This window comes from Chlamydotis macqueenii, chromosome 5, assembly GCF_036417535.1.
Source record: "Chlamydotis macqueenii isolate bChlMac1 chromosome 5, bChlMac1.mat, whole genome shotgun sequence".
Lineage (NCBI taxonomy): Eukaryota > Metazoa > Chordata > Aves > Otidiformes > Otididae > Chlamydotis > Chlamydotis macqueenii.
The window spans coordinates 15904099-15917940 of record NC_141560.1 but is presented as its reverse complement, the minus strand read 5'-3'; the positions used below and the strand labels follow the sequence as shown (position 1 = coordinate 15917940).

Here is a 13842-nt window from a genome sequence, read left to right as displayed (position 1 = left end):
AAAAAAAAAAAAAAAAAAAAAAAAAAGAAGAGCTTTTAAATCAAAATAATGAAATTGTAAGTTAATTCACATGAGGTCTTTCTTGAAAAAGGGAGAGAAGTAGCTGCACAGAGTGGGAGTCGGCTTCCTTCTTAACTGAAAGATTACTGTTTGACAGAATAGTTACCCAGGAATTATTCAGTGACTTTTTTTCACTAAGCTTTAAGAACATTACAAAACACAGCAGAAAGTTATTTTCACCTGTCACGTGTCTCATCATTCGGGGATCTGACACTGCCACCAGTATTTCACAATACCCAGTACTCAGCCTTCTCAGATCTTTTCTCAGACGCTTGTAACTACATGCCTGCAAAGTGGGCATCATACAAGCATCCTGAAAGGAATTATTTCACGTTCTCCACAGCGTTTGGAAGCTAACAAAGCTTTAAGATCTCCACTGAATATGGAGGTAGGAAATACATACTCAGTAACTAAATGTGGCAATGGCCCTATGCGAGACACAGCCTGTGATCACAGTTAAGGAGCGCTTTGTGACGCACAGAGGTGGGTTAAAGTTGCATTAGCAAGGTTAATTTATTTCCTAGCTTTTAACCTCCGTGCAATTTTAAAGTTGTTTTTTTTTTCTCCCCAGTATAAAACTTTGTTTAAGATTTTAACTGTAATGCCAAAAATTAACAGTTAACTTGCTACTTTGGGAGACTCTTTTCTGTATTAGTTATATTCATAGGCAGAGAAAACCAACTCAAGGAACAAATTAAGATATTTATTTGTGTATTGTTACAAATTTGTGGATTTTTCCATTAAACATATTTAACAGGACAACCTATTTGCACTCAGGCCTTTCAGCATTTTAATAAGCTAAAATATACATTTTTGGTGCCATATAAATTATGGTCAAAAATAATTCTCAAAGCCATACTGAGGGGACGAGAACTTTAAGCAAAATAACTCAAGTTGAAATAGTCAGTTCCCTTCAACAGTGGTTTCTATTTCATGAGATTATATTCTTTACACTAGCAAACTATATACAAACAATACCACAAAACTACTATAAATGCAAAAATGTAAAAAATATACACAAACATATACACAAATTGCTGTGTTTCTGTCTGAGCTACCTTACTATTAAGAAATCCAGTACAAATGCATGATTTGTATTTATGTACTTAATTTGCAGTATCTAATTTTTTAATTGTAAACAAGATTCAGCATGTAGAGCAACTTAAAACAGTTGTCAGAAGCTTAAACCATGAGGCCTGGAGACTGAGAGAACTACGCACACTAGGGATCCAAACTGACATAAACACCCACACCTTTTCTGACAATGCTTATATTGCTGTGAGATTTAGGATATTTAAAAGATTTAGAAGTATTTAACTACTCTAAACAAATTACTGGATTTCACTGTTTTACAAAATGCATACATTTCAATATTTTAAGTAAAATCAGTATCACATTTGCAGGTATATGGATCATGTTCAGTAAGAATGTCTTGTTCACAACTATTTAACAGCTTTTTGGTTTATTAAGCAACCTTTCTTGGCAACTCAATTAAGCAACTGTAAATGAAAGCAAGCAATGGATGTTCACCAGCAACCACTTAATGAGAAAATAAAAACAGACACATCCCTTCAGCACATATGAACTCACTTGCGACTGACCTAATGCTTACTATTAGGCAAGCACGCATAGGGTACTCGCATCGCCAAAGAGCTGCGGTATTCAGGAACTGTCAACTGATCTTGGAAAAAAAAAAATGGAAGCTGCCTCTGCTTGGATGTGATGTTGCTCTCAGTCACTGCTAAGGTTCTTATGAAGCATGGGTTTTGTTTTTTTTTTTTTTCCAAAGATGGCTCTCTCTTTTCAGGTACTTCCCAGACGTTCATCATTCTAATATCCGAAGTGCCAGGATGCTTAAGAAAACCCAAGATGACAGTTTTGTCTATCAGGACAGTATCGGACCAAGTAATAGTAGGAGCAGTAGTAGTGTCGGTCAGTTCATTGTTAGAGAATTTGCACATTAAACATGGACAGTGCCAGGTTACACTCGCTACAAACACGAGAAGTGCTAGTTTCTATAGCAACTGATTTCAATGGAAAATTCAAGTACAACAATATTTTTGCAGATCTCCTTATGCTAACAAAAAATACAGCAATGCATCCATAGGCTTCCATTTCCAGTAAATATGTCCAGAGTCAAATCTCATTTTGTATATTTTTTTAAGTGCCTAAACACTCTTACGGTATTGAGCAGAGCATCTGATGAATCCCTTCTCATACACAATATATACTTTTTGATTTAAAACAGAAGACGCTCCATACAAGATGCATTTGAAAACAAGGTCCTAATTTAAAGATTAGTTTTGTGAGTTCTGTGGTTTTGGGGGTTTTTTTTAAAGATTTAAAACACTGAAAGATCATGTTACAACTGAAAAACAATGCAGAATAAACATCCAAAAATTAAGAAACTGCTTGTAAAAATAAAATGTTGGGAAAAAAAACTAAATCAATTTCACTGAGGAGACTCAATAAAGTGCAAGCAGTAAATGCAAGGGTTTACATAGTGAAAAGTGAAGTTTAATAAATTTGTACAATCTATATTGCTGACAATGAAAGACACTTTATAAAAATGTTTTACCTTGATAGCATGCCCTCATATAAAAATATATTCTAACTGCAGTGCAGTACCATCAGATCATGACAGAATTGAAAATGAAATGAACAGTGAAATGCCACTGCTCCTTTTCAGCAATCTCAAAAAAGAAGAAAATAGGTAGATTTATACCATTACAGTATACTCAAACTAACTGGAAGAACTGGACCAGCTGAAGTTACATAGTATTGTAAATGCAAATTAAAATGATGCACTGCTACTTACTTGCACTGACTCATCGCCACTTGAGAAGGCATTCAGGAGGTGCCAAATTACAAACATGGAACTCATTCCTGTGCAAAATGCTCAAGCTTTGAGCACTCACTGAAGCAGAGCTCTCTTAGTTACTGGACAGAAGTATGCACTGCATCAAGTATTTCTACATCAGAAAATATTTCATGTCATTAAATCCGCAGGTATTTGTTGTCTCACAAGCATCTCCTTCTGCTTACAGCAAGTTGTTTGACTGAAATAACCAAGTCTTCAAAGCATACCACAACCTAGATGATTCCAGTGAAAGAAAACTAGACTTTGTAGTATCACCTGTCACCCAATGCAAGAATTTGTTTGTAACTGGAGTTTCATTTTATGAAAAATAATAAAGTAGACTGTAGTTGTCCCAGCAGAGGGGACATTTTCAAATCATTTACCCTCCAGCCAGATTCTTTGGTATTCAGGAACAGCTAGTATAGTATCAGGATGAACAAGCAGTAACTATTTTCCTTCATAGACTCCTATTTGTCCTATAAGGCTCATCAACAAAGTTTTTGCTAGTGGCAGGTATTAAAAATTACTTCCTCATCACTCTTAGAGGCTGAAGTCTGATGTGTGTCTTTCTGTGGAGAATTTCCACATAGCATATTTGTAGGATTCCCACTTATGACAAGCTCAGGACTATGACAGTCTTATGTTCTGGCTAGTCACCCGAAGTGTTAAGTTGTTGAAATTTTCTATTGAGAATAGACTATTTCTATTCAGAATAGTCTTTACTTTCTATCCTCTAGTTTTTGTTAATACAAGGGAAAAAAAATATTCCTGCAGAGCTAGTGCTGAGCCTTTTAACTGCCAAGAAATGGCATAATGTCAATTGCTTAAGAAAGCTCTGCGGAGACTCTGGTCACATATTAAACTGTAAATAATGTCAGTACCAACTTCGGTTTTGAGTTTTGTTGTCTTTTTTTTTTTTTTTAAATCCTCTCACCACCCATCCCGTGTTCAAATTAAATTACCCCAAATACTCACTGTCAAACAACTGACAACACACAATTTAAATCATCTTGTGAGAGCAGCAACTTTGCAACAATATGAACTTTAAATAAAAGAGATCACTAAAATAAAGTCTGTGTAGAATGTTAACTATGAAATTATGAAACAATTTGTTTTTACTTTACTTGGGATTTCTCATTCTTACAAAGAACTGTTGGCCACAATAATATTTAACTGCTGTTTTCCTGAAGAATAGTTATTTTTAGCATTGCAATTAGTGTAACAGAAGACAAAAGTGTTTTCGCATATGTCACATGATTAGTTTAAACAAATTTAAGACACTTTTCTGTAGGATCATCATCAAATGATGCTCTTTTGAATAATTTGTGTAAGCTTCTAAACCACATAAAGGATAATGCACATTACATTTTATTCACACTATAAAAAAAGCACAATATACAGGCCATATCCTTTAAAGTGCAACACAACAGAATATTTCTGCAACATTCAGGTTCTTCAAAGACCCACAAAAGTAGGCATTTAGTATTTAGGAACAAATCCTGTTCATAGGTGTATCAACACTGAATCTAAATTCTGAATGGTTATCAAGCTTGCCCTTGCTGTAAATGCCACGCTGAAAGCAATGCTTATGACCACTGAATGATATTATCTTATCTGCTTTCGTATTACATAGCCTTCATGTCCCTTGTCCACAATGAACACTTTTATCCTTTAGTCTGTGAAGAGCATCTGCCGAGTCCTTTGAAGACAGTTCTTTGACTATGCTCAGAAAACATCTTTAAAGTATGCTTAGTTTCACCATACAGGCTACTGCTTCGGATGTTAAATCTACCAAGAAAAATATGGTAAACAGAATAGAGCAAGCATGTCTCTGAGTTGGCAGCGCATGCTTTGCTATGTTTGGCACTATCTACCAAATGTATGGTAGCACACAGCATAAGCAAGTACCAATTTGCTTTTCACTTTATAAATATTTTTGGTTGGATGTTTTGCTAACAGCTGAAAACCTCATTTGTTCCTGAGATGAGCACGACAAAACAAAGTGAGCTCCATCTAAAGCTGCCAACACGACAACCTTCTGCATTTCCAGCCTTGCTACCTGCCTGCTGAGCCAGATATATAATCTCAGTCCTCCCCAAGGCGCCACTTCTGAGACTCTTCTTGACGAACATCTGGCCTGATCTGGTTTCTCATTCCACCTAGAACATTTGAGGTTGCCTCTGTTGCAACAATGAAAGGTTTCACCACAGTTGGTGGAATTTGGCGGAGGACTCCTCCTACTGCTCCAGTTACTCCTCTGTTCTCATGCTCACGAGCAGCAGTCTCATAGATGGTTTGGGCTGTGTCCGTAATCCCCTACGAGAAATTAACATCAATTAGTTACACTGGGGGGGGGGGGGGGGGGGGGAGAGCAACCTCTCCTAATTTTAAGAGAAACAAACTGCTCAGCATTTATCATCTTTGTGACTTGTATGATAACTGTAGTACAACTATATTGACACAAAAATTATTTAGTTCTTCTAATGAGGCTTAAAATAACACTACAATAAACTTACAGATGAAAATATTTCATGTAACTTGCGGTGGCACTTCTTGTGTGTAAGGGAAGAAGATGTGAGATAATGTGAGCTACTAAAAAATGACAGAATCGAGTGAAAACTCCCCAGCTGAGACCTAACTTCCTAGACATGATATCAGGCAACTAACTGAAAAGACAATACAAAAAGTACAATAAAAATAGGTCAGCACTCTAATTGTTAATATATTGTCATGGTAAACAGAGCTTTCACATGTTTTAAATCCAGCATTATGCTTACACTGTAACAACTCCAGAATTAATAATAGTAACTGGGTGGGGGTTACAGACAGACAATACAGGGCAGGAAATCATGTTTACATGTCTCAGAATAACTGTAAGCCTTCACAACTGTAGAACACTGAAGTCTTATTCATGTTTACCTGCATAACATCTTATTTTATTTCTGCTTCTCTGATTTTTCCATGCAAGGTTTCTGTTGGTTTAAGATTACTGATGGAGGCAGTCTTGTTCAAAACGTAAATCCGTTTCTTCGTTTGGTCAGCTTTAACTAACACCTGATATTTTATTTGCTTAGGAAATAATTTTTAAGTTTTGTTAAGGACAATTTTGCACTCACCTCTTTTACTACACTGTATGCTTTGGCTACACCTTCACGTAGGTCTACTGGCTGATGAGCTAAACGATGGCGAGGGAATCGTTTGATCTTTTTTGCTTCAATAAAAGTAGGCCCTGGTGATACCATGTCATACGCAGTTTCTGCAGCTGCCTGAAGATCAGGAGCAAATGCAAAATATATATGAAGTCTCATAGCAAATTTAAACTACTAACAGGGTGGCATAACTGAAATAAAAGAATTTTAATTCCACAAACAGAAGAGACTTTTTCAGTTGGAAGGGACCTACAACAATCATCTAGTCCAACTGCCTGACCAATTCAGAGCTGACCAAGTTAAGATATGTTGTTAAGGGGATTGTCCAAATGCCTGTCACACACTGACAGGCTTGGGGCATCGATCACCTCTCTGGGAAGCCTGTTCCAGTGTTTGACCATCCTCTGAGTATACAAATGCTTCCTAGGGCATAATATTAATTTACACCAGATTAAAGTATCAGATTAAGGTTCCAGAACTTCTGGAATGTGTGCAGCTGTAATTATGCATTAAGTTTCATAAAGAAAGAACAAATGTTGTAGGTTTTCGTAGGGTTTTTTTTCCACCCTAATTGCCATTCCTTCAAAGGCATCCTCTATCTGTACAAAACACTCAAGATAGAAATTGAAACATTTGATCAACAGTATGTTTTTCTTACAAACGCACAGGCATACACATAATTCCACTCATGTGGATAATGCCACTGTTTTTTTACTATATATGTTCAAGTTTAGGCACACCTACAATTTTTGCAAAATTAGGTGGTAAAAGTGTGTTTTCATTATCTATTTTACATTAAGGAACATAAATTTATTAACACTTTAATCCTTTATAGACTTTGTGTACATCCAAAGAACTACTATTGGTTTTGAGGCATTTTTTTGTTTGGTTTGTTTTTTTTGGTTTTGTGCTTGGTTATGTTTTTTAAAATAAGCACAGATAAACTAACATTTTTTAAAAGTTTCTATTACTGGAAAATCCACATGTGCAAAGAACTCATCTTTCTCAGTATCAGTGATATTTTTAGGGCAGCTGAGTATTTTAGTAAAACTGTATTTAAACTGTACATTGTAATACATTAAAGACATCAAGAAACATGTAACAGCACTAGTTTAACACAATTTTCTAACCATTGCATTTGATGCGATAGTTCTCACCTCACAGACTGCTGCAAGCTTTGCCCAGTCTCTGCTTTCCTATTCATACAGCTGTTTTTTTTTTTTTAAGACATGGTCACAACCTTAAATATATAGCATTAAGATATTAGCTTAATATAGAGCACTTAGCTAGCAACACTTCTCATTTTATGTCTAACTCCAGAAGTAATAATACACTATACCTGTATAGTCTGAACCATTCTGTTTGTTAGCTCCAGAGCTGCCATTGCAGTGGAAGTACCAAAGGAAGCTGCTCCTCTTTGAAAGCCTCTGACAATACGGCCATCCTTTCGGTATTGCTCTATTGGTAACCATACCAAGTCTTTCAGACCTTGGACTGAAAATGAAGACAGAACACCATAGCTAGAAAGTTCTCTTAGATAAGCAGAATGCCTTGAGAAGAAGTGAAAAGAAGCATCAACATTGTTGGGGGAGGCGGGGCGGGAGGGTGGTTTGTTTGGTTTTGTTTATTTTTTTTTTTTTAAAAACAACTGCCATACGCGTCTGAATAGAAATAGGAATTAACTTACCCAACTGCACTAGCGAATGCATAGGCCCTACTCCTCCCAAAATTCCTGGTAGCTGATTTTTCTTTATATCATTAAGCCATTCACTGATGGCATAGGAGAACAATTTATCCACACCTAATAAACTGAAGTAAATAAAATTATTAATATTTTTTAAGGAACATACAGTTTCTGGTAAGATAAATGCATTATTCATTAAAGTAAACAAAGATGTCATTTAAACAGAAGGAAACCTGTTTTCAAGTGTCATGTTTTGTTACCTGTTGGCTAACACAAGCTTTTCATGTGTATGTGCTTCCTAAAACAGAAGTTCAAAACTGCACAATCACATCCAGTTCAATAAGAAATAAACATATAACTAAAATTAAGAGTTTAGCACCAAGACTAGCACATATATTAAATACTGTCCTGAAAATATATAGTTTTCAAACACTATATATTTGACAAAAACTAGTATCAAGAAATATTTACAGTCAAAAAGCGTCTTCAATTTTAGAAGCACAGAATTATCACAGAATTTGCTTTTTGCTTGTTATGTTCAGTTATTCACCATAAACTTGTTCAATTTGCAATACCAATGTTAATCTACAATTTGATAAACTTACCCATGTCTGTAACAAAGTCTCTTCAGCTTTAGTTCTGAGCAGTTTAACTGAGCAAGCCCAATAAGAATCCCAGCTAGTGTCCCCTGTAAGGGAAATATTTTGTTATTACATGAGTTTACTCATCCTGTACAACCTGTAAGTGAGAAATCATTTCATCATCATCTCAACTCTTATTGCGGATATTTCTGTCTAAACTGATCTCCATCTCCAAAATGCTACTCATTACAGTGCTATGAATTACGTTACATGAAAACTTGCAAAAGATTGAATCTGGCTTAATCGGCTACTCTAAGAAAAACATCTGGATACAAGAGGGCTTCTTCAGAAATATTAACATATAACAAATTATATAAATATAGCTCTGGCATTAGTGTGTTCCAGGCATTCTAAAGCTGCTATTTCACCTTTTGATTTCTTTGGCAGCAGTGCAAATTCAGGAAGTTGCTGCTTTTACTTGTCCCTATTTTCTTAATGATTTGCCATGATAGAGTACAAATCTTTTTGTGCAAACAGGATGTTTTGAGATCTGCTCTGTAAACTCAGTATAGTAACCAATACACATTTTTAAAAGAACTGTTAGATTCTGCCATTGCCCCTGAAGCCCATACATTTCTAGACTGTAAGGGAAGGAAACAAGGAGAGAAAAAAAAATAAAACAATACTTTATTCTGGCATTAATGAGGAAGAAAATAAAATGCACAATTCTGTCATCAGTAGTTTGTGGGATCATCCTTTGAGGAGCACCACAGCTGTGTTGAAAGATTTCCTGCCAGTCACTGAGTTGATAAATGTGACTTTCAAATCTCATTCTCAGTTAATCATACCTGAAGCATCAATCTCCTAGTTTCTAAGTAAAGGCTGAAAAAGAGTTAAGCTGTACTGAAGCTTAAAATATTTCTCAGTATCACATCAATAGTGAGTGGGGAGCATAAAAATATCCTCAAACTCATGGGGAAAGGGGGGCAGGGAAATCAAAACAAACATCAATTTTTTGTTCTACAACATCAGCATTATACACAAACCTGATCCATTGATACATGTTTGCCATGGTAATCGAGCCGTATTGGAACTTCTGATGTAAAACGAAATTCTCTGGGATATACAAAAGAAATTTTACAGTAAGAAACATGAAAAGGAAATAAAATTAACCATCCAAAAAGAAACCCATAGTTTCCTACCCTTCTGGAATAGAATGCCATACCCCTTTCTGCGAACCATAAATTCTCTAATTAACGTGTTAGCACTTCAGAATAAATGTACGAAATACAATGGCAAATTCAGGTTTTCTTGGTTTATTAACATCTAGTTGAGGTTAGCATTTATAATAAATTTCATAGTCCTGCAAATGTGCTACTGATCCTGCAGGTCTGTAATTTGTATAATCACTTCCCAGTCAGTACTACATTAGAGTTTCCCTTAAGATATTTCAATCTCGTACCTCTCCCATTATAAGCTTTTCCTTTATATACTCTCATCTCTGGTTGTGTCTGATCTAATTTACATTGTTAGACATGACAATGTAAGACTACTCTTTTTATTTATTTGTAAAACATTTGTTCTGTATGTGGCAGAGCTTTAATTAATTTTCTTGTGTACAGTATTGTGGAAAAGTTAGTAAAAAAATCATTAGTTACCTTCTGCTGAGAGATATAAATACATTTGATTTCCACAATCAGTCAATACACAAACAAACAAAAAAGCACCTTGTCATAAAGTCTGAATAGTTTATCATCATACTTCCTTAAAACATTCAGCAGAACAGCTGTGTGTCACTGGAAATTTTGCAGTTAAAGTTTACCTGAAAAATACTGGCTGGTCACTGTATGACGTCACTTCTTGTAAGAAATTATGATCATCTCCGTTAACCACATCCATGGAATCAATGCTACCATTTTCACTTGCTTGCTTTTGTGATGAGAAAGAAATGACTGGACTTGGGTCCTTAAGGCTGCTGACATGCCTGGGCAAACTACATGTAACTTCAGCACCAGGAGACTTTTTAACTAGGATAAGAAGTTTTCACAATGATTACAAAAAGATTATGGTTATACAATTACTGTGTCCTTAGTGAGCTCTACTACTTATTAATAAGGAATTACTAGCAGGATAATATTCAGATTCTCTTAGTAAGACAATATCTTATCAATATAAATCATTACAACAAGCATAAATAATCCATCTAGTTCTAATGGCAGTACGGCAGACTACTTCATTACCTATCTATTTCAGTATGACATCTCAACAGAAATAAGTAAAGTGTAGCCACTAACAAACTCACAAATACAGTTAATACAGGAAATATGCTTTTCAATATATACTGGTTTTTGCATTAGAGGGTGTAGTTCATCAGAAGTACTGCTTCAACTGTATACATACATTGTACTGCTTATTTATAATCTTGAACTCTCTTCCTTTCTCTAGGGGTTACACAACTTCAAGCTATTAGAGAGACACACTCTTTTATGCAAGAGGTATTAAGTAATGTATCTTTTTATCTAATAATAATTCCTAATACTATATACATAGTCCTAAATTTGTTAGTAAGTTCTTATTAAACATGCTCCAATTTTGGTGCAATCTTCTATACAATGGAGATTCCAAGTGTTGAAGATCTTTGTTGATATTTATAAAATACAAAACTAAAACACTAAAAGTTTCTGTTCTCTAGCAAATTAGTTACTGATGTTGGGTTTTGGTCACTAACATGAGTTGGGGCGTTGGACTAGATGACCTTTGAAGGTCCCTTCCAACTCTAACCGTTCTATGATTCTATGAATTCTTTAACACACAAGATTCACAGGTGAATTTATAGACATACATACACATTAAAAGAAGATTTTTGAGAAGTATACCTTCAGGATCTGGAGTAACTAAGAGTTCTACTTCTGTAGAGAGGCTAGTGAAAAAATCCTTCAGGAAAAACAAGGCATCCTAATGTCAAAAATAAAATACAACCAGGTTAAAAAAGCAAACAAACAAACAAACAAACAAACCAAAAAAAAAACCCCACTCAATTCTTTAAAAATATTATCTACTATTCTAGTTCTGTATTTCCACATGGATATGAATCAAAACACATTTCTTCCTTTTGATCCTTTATCAAGTGCAGAAGCCACATAGAAATCTAGGACAGAAGCCTCTTGGTCATTGTCCCCTGCTACATATAATAAGATTTCGTAATCTACCTAGCTCTGCCTTAAAACTCCAGGGTTGTTTTCATCATCTCTATCTCTACTCTCATTTTGGAGACTGTTCTAGAACCCAAGTGTTTTAATGGCTACAAACTCTTCTCTGATTTCCAATAAAAGGGTATTCAAGTAGAGTTTATATTCATCCTTAACACTGCCAATGTCAGACAAATTATTCCAGATCAAATCTCACCACTGCTTCATTAAAAGTCATTAATATCTCTGCTGTTAATTTCTTGTTAATGTATCAAAAAGTTATTATATCTCATTTTCTTTTTTTGACAGATGCATCACACTGGTGCCTCGTTCATCCTACCATTAATAACATCTGGACTTTCTTCTCCTTTACTTCCAGTTGATAAGCAGACAGCTTAATTAACAATAACATGAATTTCTAACAAGACTACTTGCAGCCCTGTGCTTCCAAGTAAGTTATGGTTAATTTTGCAGAAGTTCTAAAGGTGAATTTTGTTCATAGTACAAAAGATAAAAGACTTAGAAAAGTAATCAAGAGGGGAGATACTTCCTCACTAGATGGCAGTATTGCCATGCTTTTTTTTTCTATATGACATTATTACAACCTATACAGTCAATTTTTCTAATAGTAAGATGAAAACCTGGTCTCTAATGTGTGTTGAGGGAAACAGAAAAGGCTTGCTAAAGAAAGTAAAACAATTTCTCCCATTTCTGTTCCTCAAGCCACTGCAGCTGACAGTGAGATCAAAGCCTTAAGAGTATAGAAGCAGTCCTCAAGTGTTGAGTGCTCTTGACTAATATCTTGTGAACAGCTTCTGGATTAATGATTAACATTGTTCACTTAAAAACACCAAAGCCACTTCACGAACAAACAAAGCAAGATCATTCAAGAATAAGTATATGCTTTTTAAAGGCCATGATTTCAAAACATTTGAGATTATCAGAAGTCTCAGGAGGTAAACTGGTATTATTGAGTAAACAGCAAGGTCTATAGATATTCTTAGTGTTTTAACTAAAAATAAAAAAGGCTATTCTCTGTAATAGCCGAAGCAGAAGGCAAGTTCTAATGTGGATATAAACAGAGTGACAGAGATCCAAAGATATATGTGATTGATCATAAATATAAAAGGTACCAAATCAAGAAAACAATCCCATAAAACGTGTATGATGGTTACAAGTATCTCCTAAAAAAAAACCCCCATATCCTTAAATAAATAAAAATTGATTTTAATTTTTTGTATTGGCACAACCAACCTGGTCAATATTGAGGCGAAGTGGCATCAGTGAAACACGTAAACAACATTCCTGCGGGGATCTGCCAGACTCTGGACGGACATGTAATGCTTTAACTGTTAACTGAAAAAAAAGCAACAAGATAAATAAAATCAGTAACATTCACAATTACTAGATCTCAGAACACTAGCTAGGGAAAACATTTACTGCAAAACCGCTGTACTAATCTAATTCCACTTACCAATTATAAAGTTAGCACTGACGAATAAATAACTTAATGACGGATGTTTTAAAAAAGAAAATAAAAATGAGAAAACCCCAAAAATCAAATTCACAAATAATTTATAGAACCAGTAAGACTAGAGTATATCATAAAACTACAACTCTGCATGTGTAAAGTCTAGTCATAGTCATACAAGCAGATGTTTGTTCAAAACCAAAATGTGAAAGTTACTAAAGTACTCCTGCACATCTACTATTTTTTTAACTGATAAAACTTCAAGAATATTAATACCTGACATACTAATATTCAAACTAACTTTTAATTAGTTTTAATATCCACAAAGAGTCAGGCAGATAACTATCAACAAGTTATGTTATTTTAATGTTCCATGACCTCATGTTCCTTCTTCTGCAAGACTAAGAAATGTACACGATTCCCACAATGACAGTCCAGCCACTACAATTACAATGGATTAACATATTCCATAACTGTACCATGTTTGAATGTGCTTTTCTGGGCATCTCCTTACTGCAGTAGAGATAGAGAAATTTATTCATCTGTGATGTAGCTAAGCGATCTCTAATCTCCAGGTCTTGAACAATAAAAACCTGCCGTGACACTGGCTGCTCCAACAGACTGGATTCAACTTCTGCACCACCTGGAGGGTATACCTCATGCTGGAATTTCACCTTTTAAGAAGGAAAGAAAACAAGCATAATCAGCTTCATTGAAAAACAATCCTTAAAAAAATAGAATACTACTTTTTTTTTAAAACATTTTAAAAAAAAAAAAAAAAGAAAGAAAGCACCACACCACACATAAGAACTTCAAAAGCTGTTTACTAATTTACATTTACAGGAATAA

At 34.9% G+C, this 13842-nt stretch overlaps 1 protein-coding gene across 1 annotated transcript in view; it reads right to left on the bottom strand.

The window, feature by feature from the left end:
* Positions 1-742: 742 nt before the first annotated feature.
* ATG2B (autophagy related 2B) overlaps positions 743-13842 on the bottom strand; it is a 49182-nt gene continuing 36082 nt past the window's right edge. Inside the window, exons 33-42 of the mRNA XM_010116949.2 lie at positions 13473-13667; positions 12777-12878; positions 11211-11289; positions 10157-10361; positions 9381-9450; positions 8359-8441; positions 7757-7878; positions 7409-7563; positions 6037-6186; positions 743-5236 (exon numbers count right to left, since the gene is read on the bottom strand). Of these exons, the coding sequence (XP_010115251.2) occupies positions 5006-5236; positions 6037-6186; positions 7409-7563; positions 7757-7878; positions 8359-8441; positions 9381-9450; positions 10157-10361; positions 11211-11289; positions 12777-12878; positions 13473-13667 (1392 nt within the window). The 3' untranslated portion in view covers positions 743-5005. The remainder of the gene's footprint in view (positions 5237-6036; positions 6187-7408; positions 7564-7756; positions 7879-8358; positions 8442-9380; positions 9451-10156; positions 10362-11210; positions 11290-12776; positions 12879-13472; positions 13668-13842) is intronic.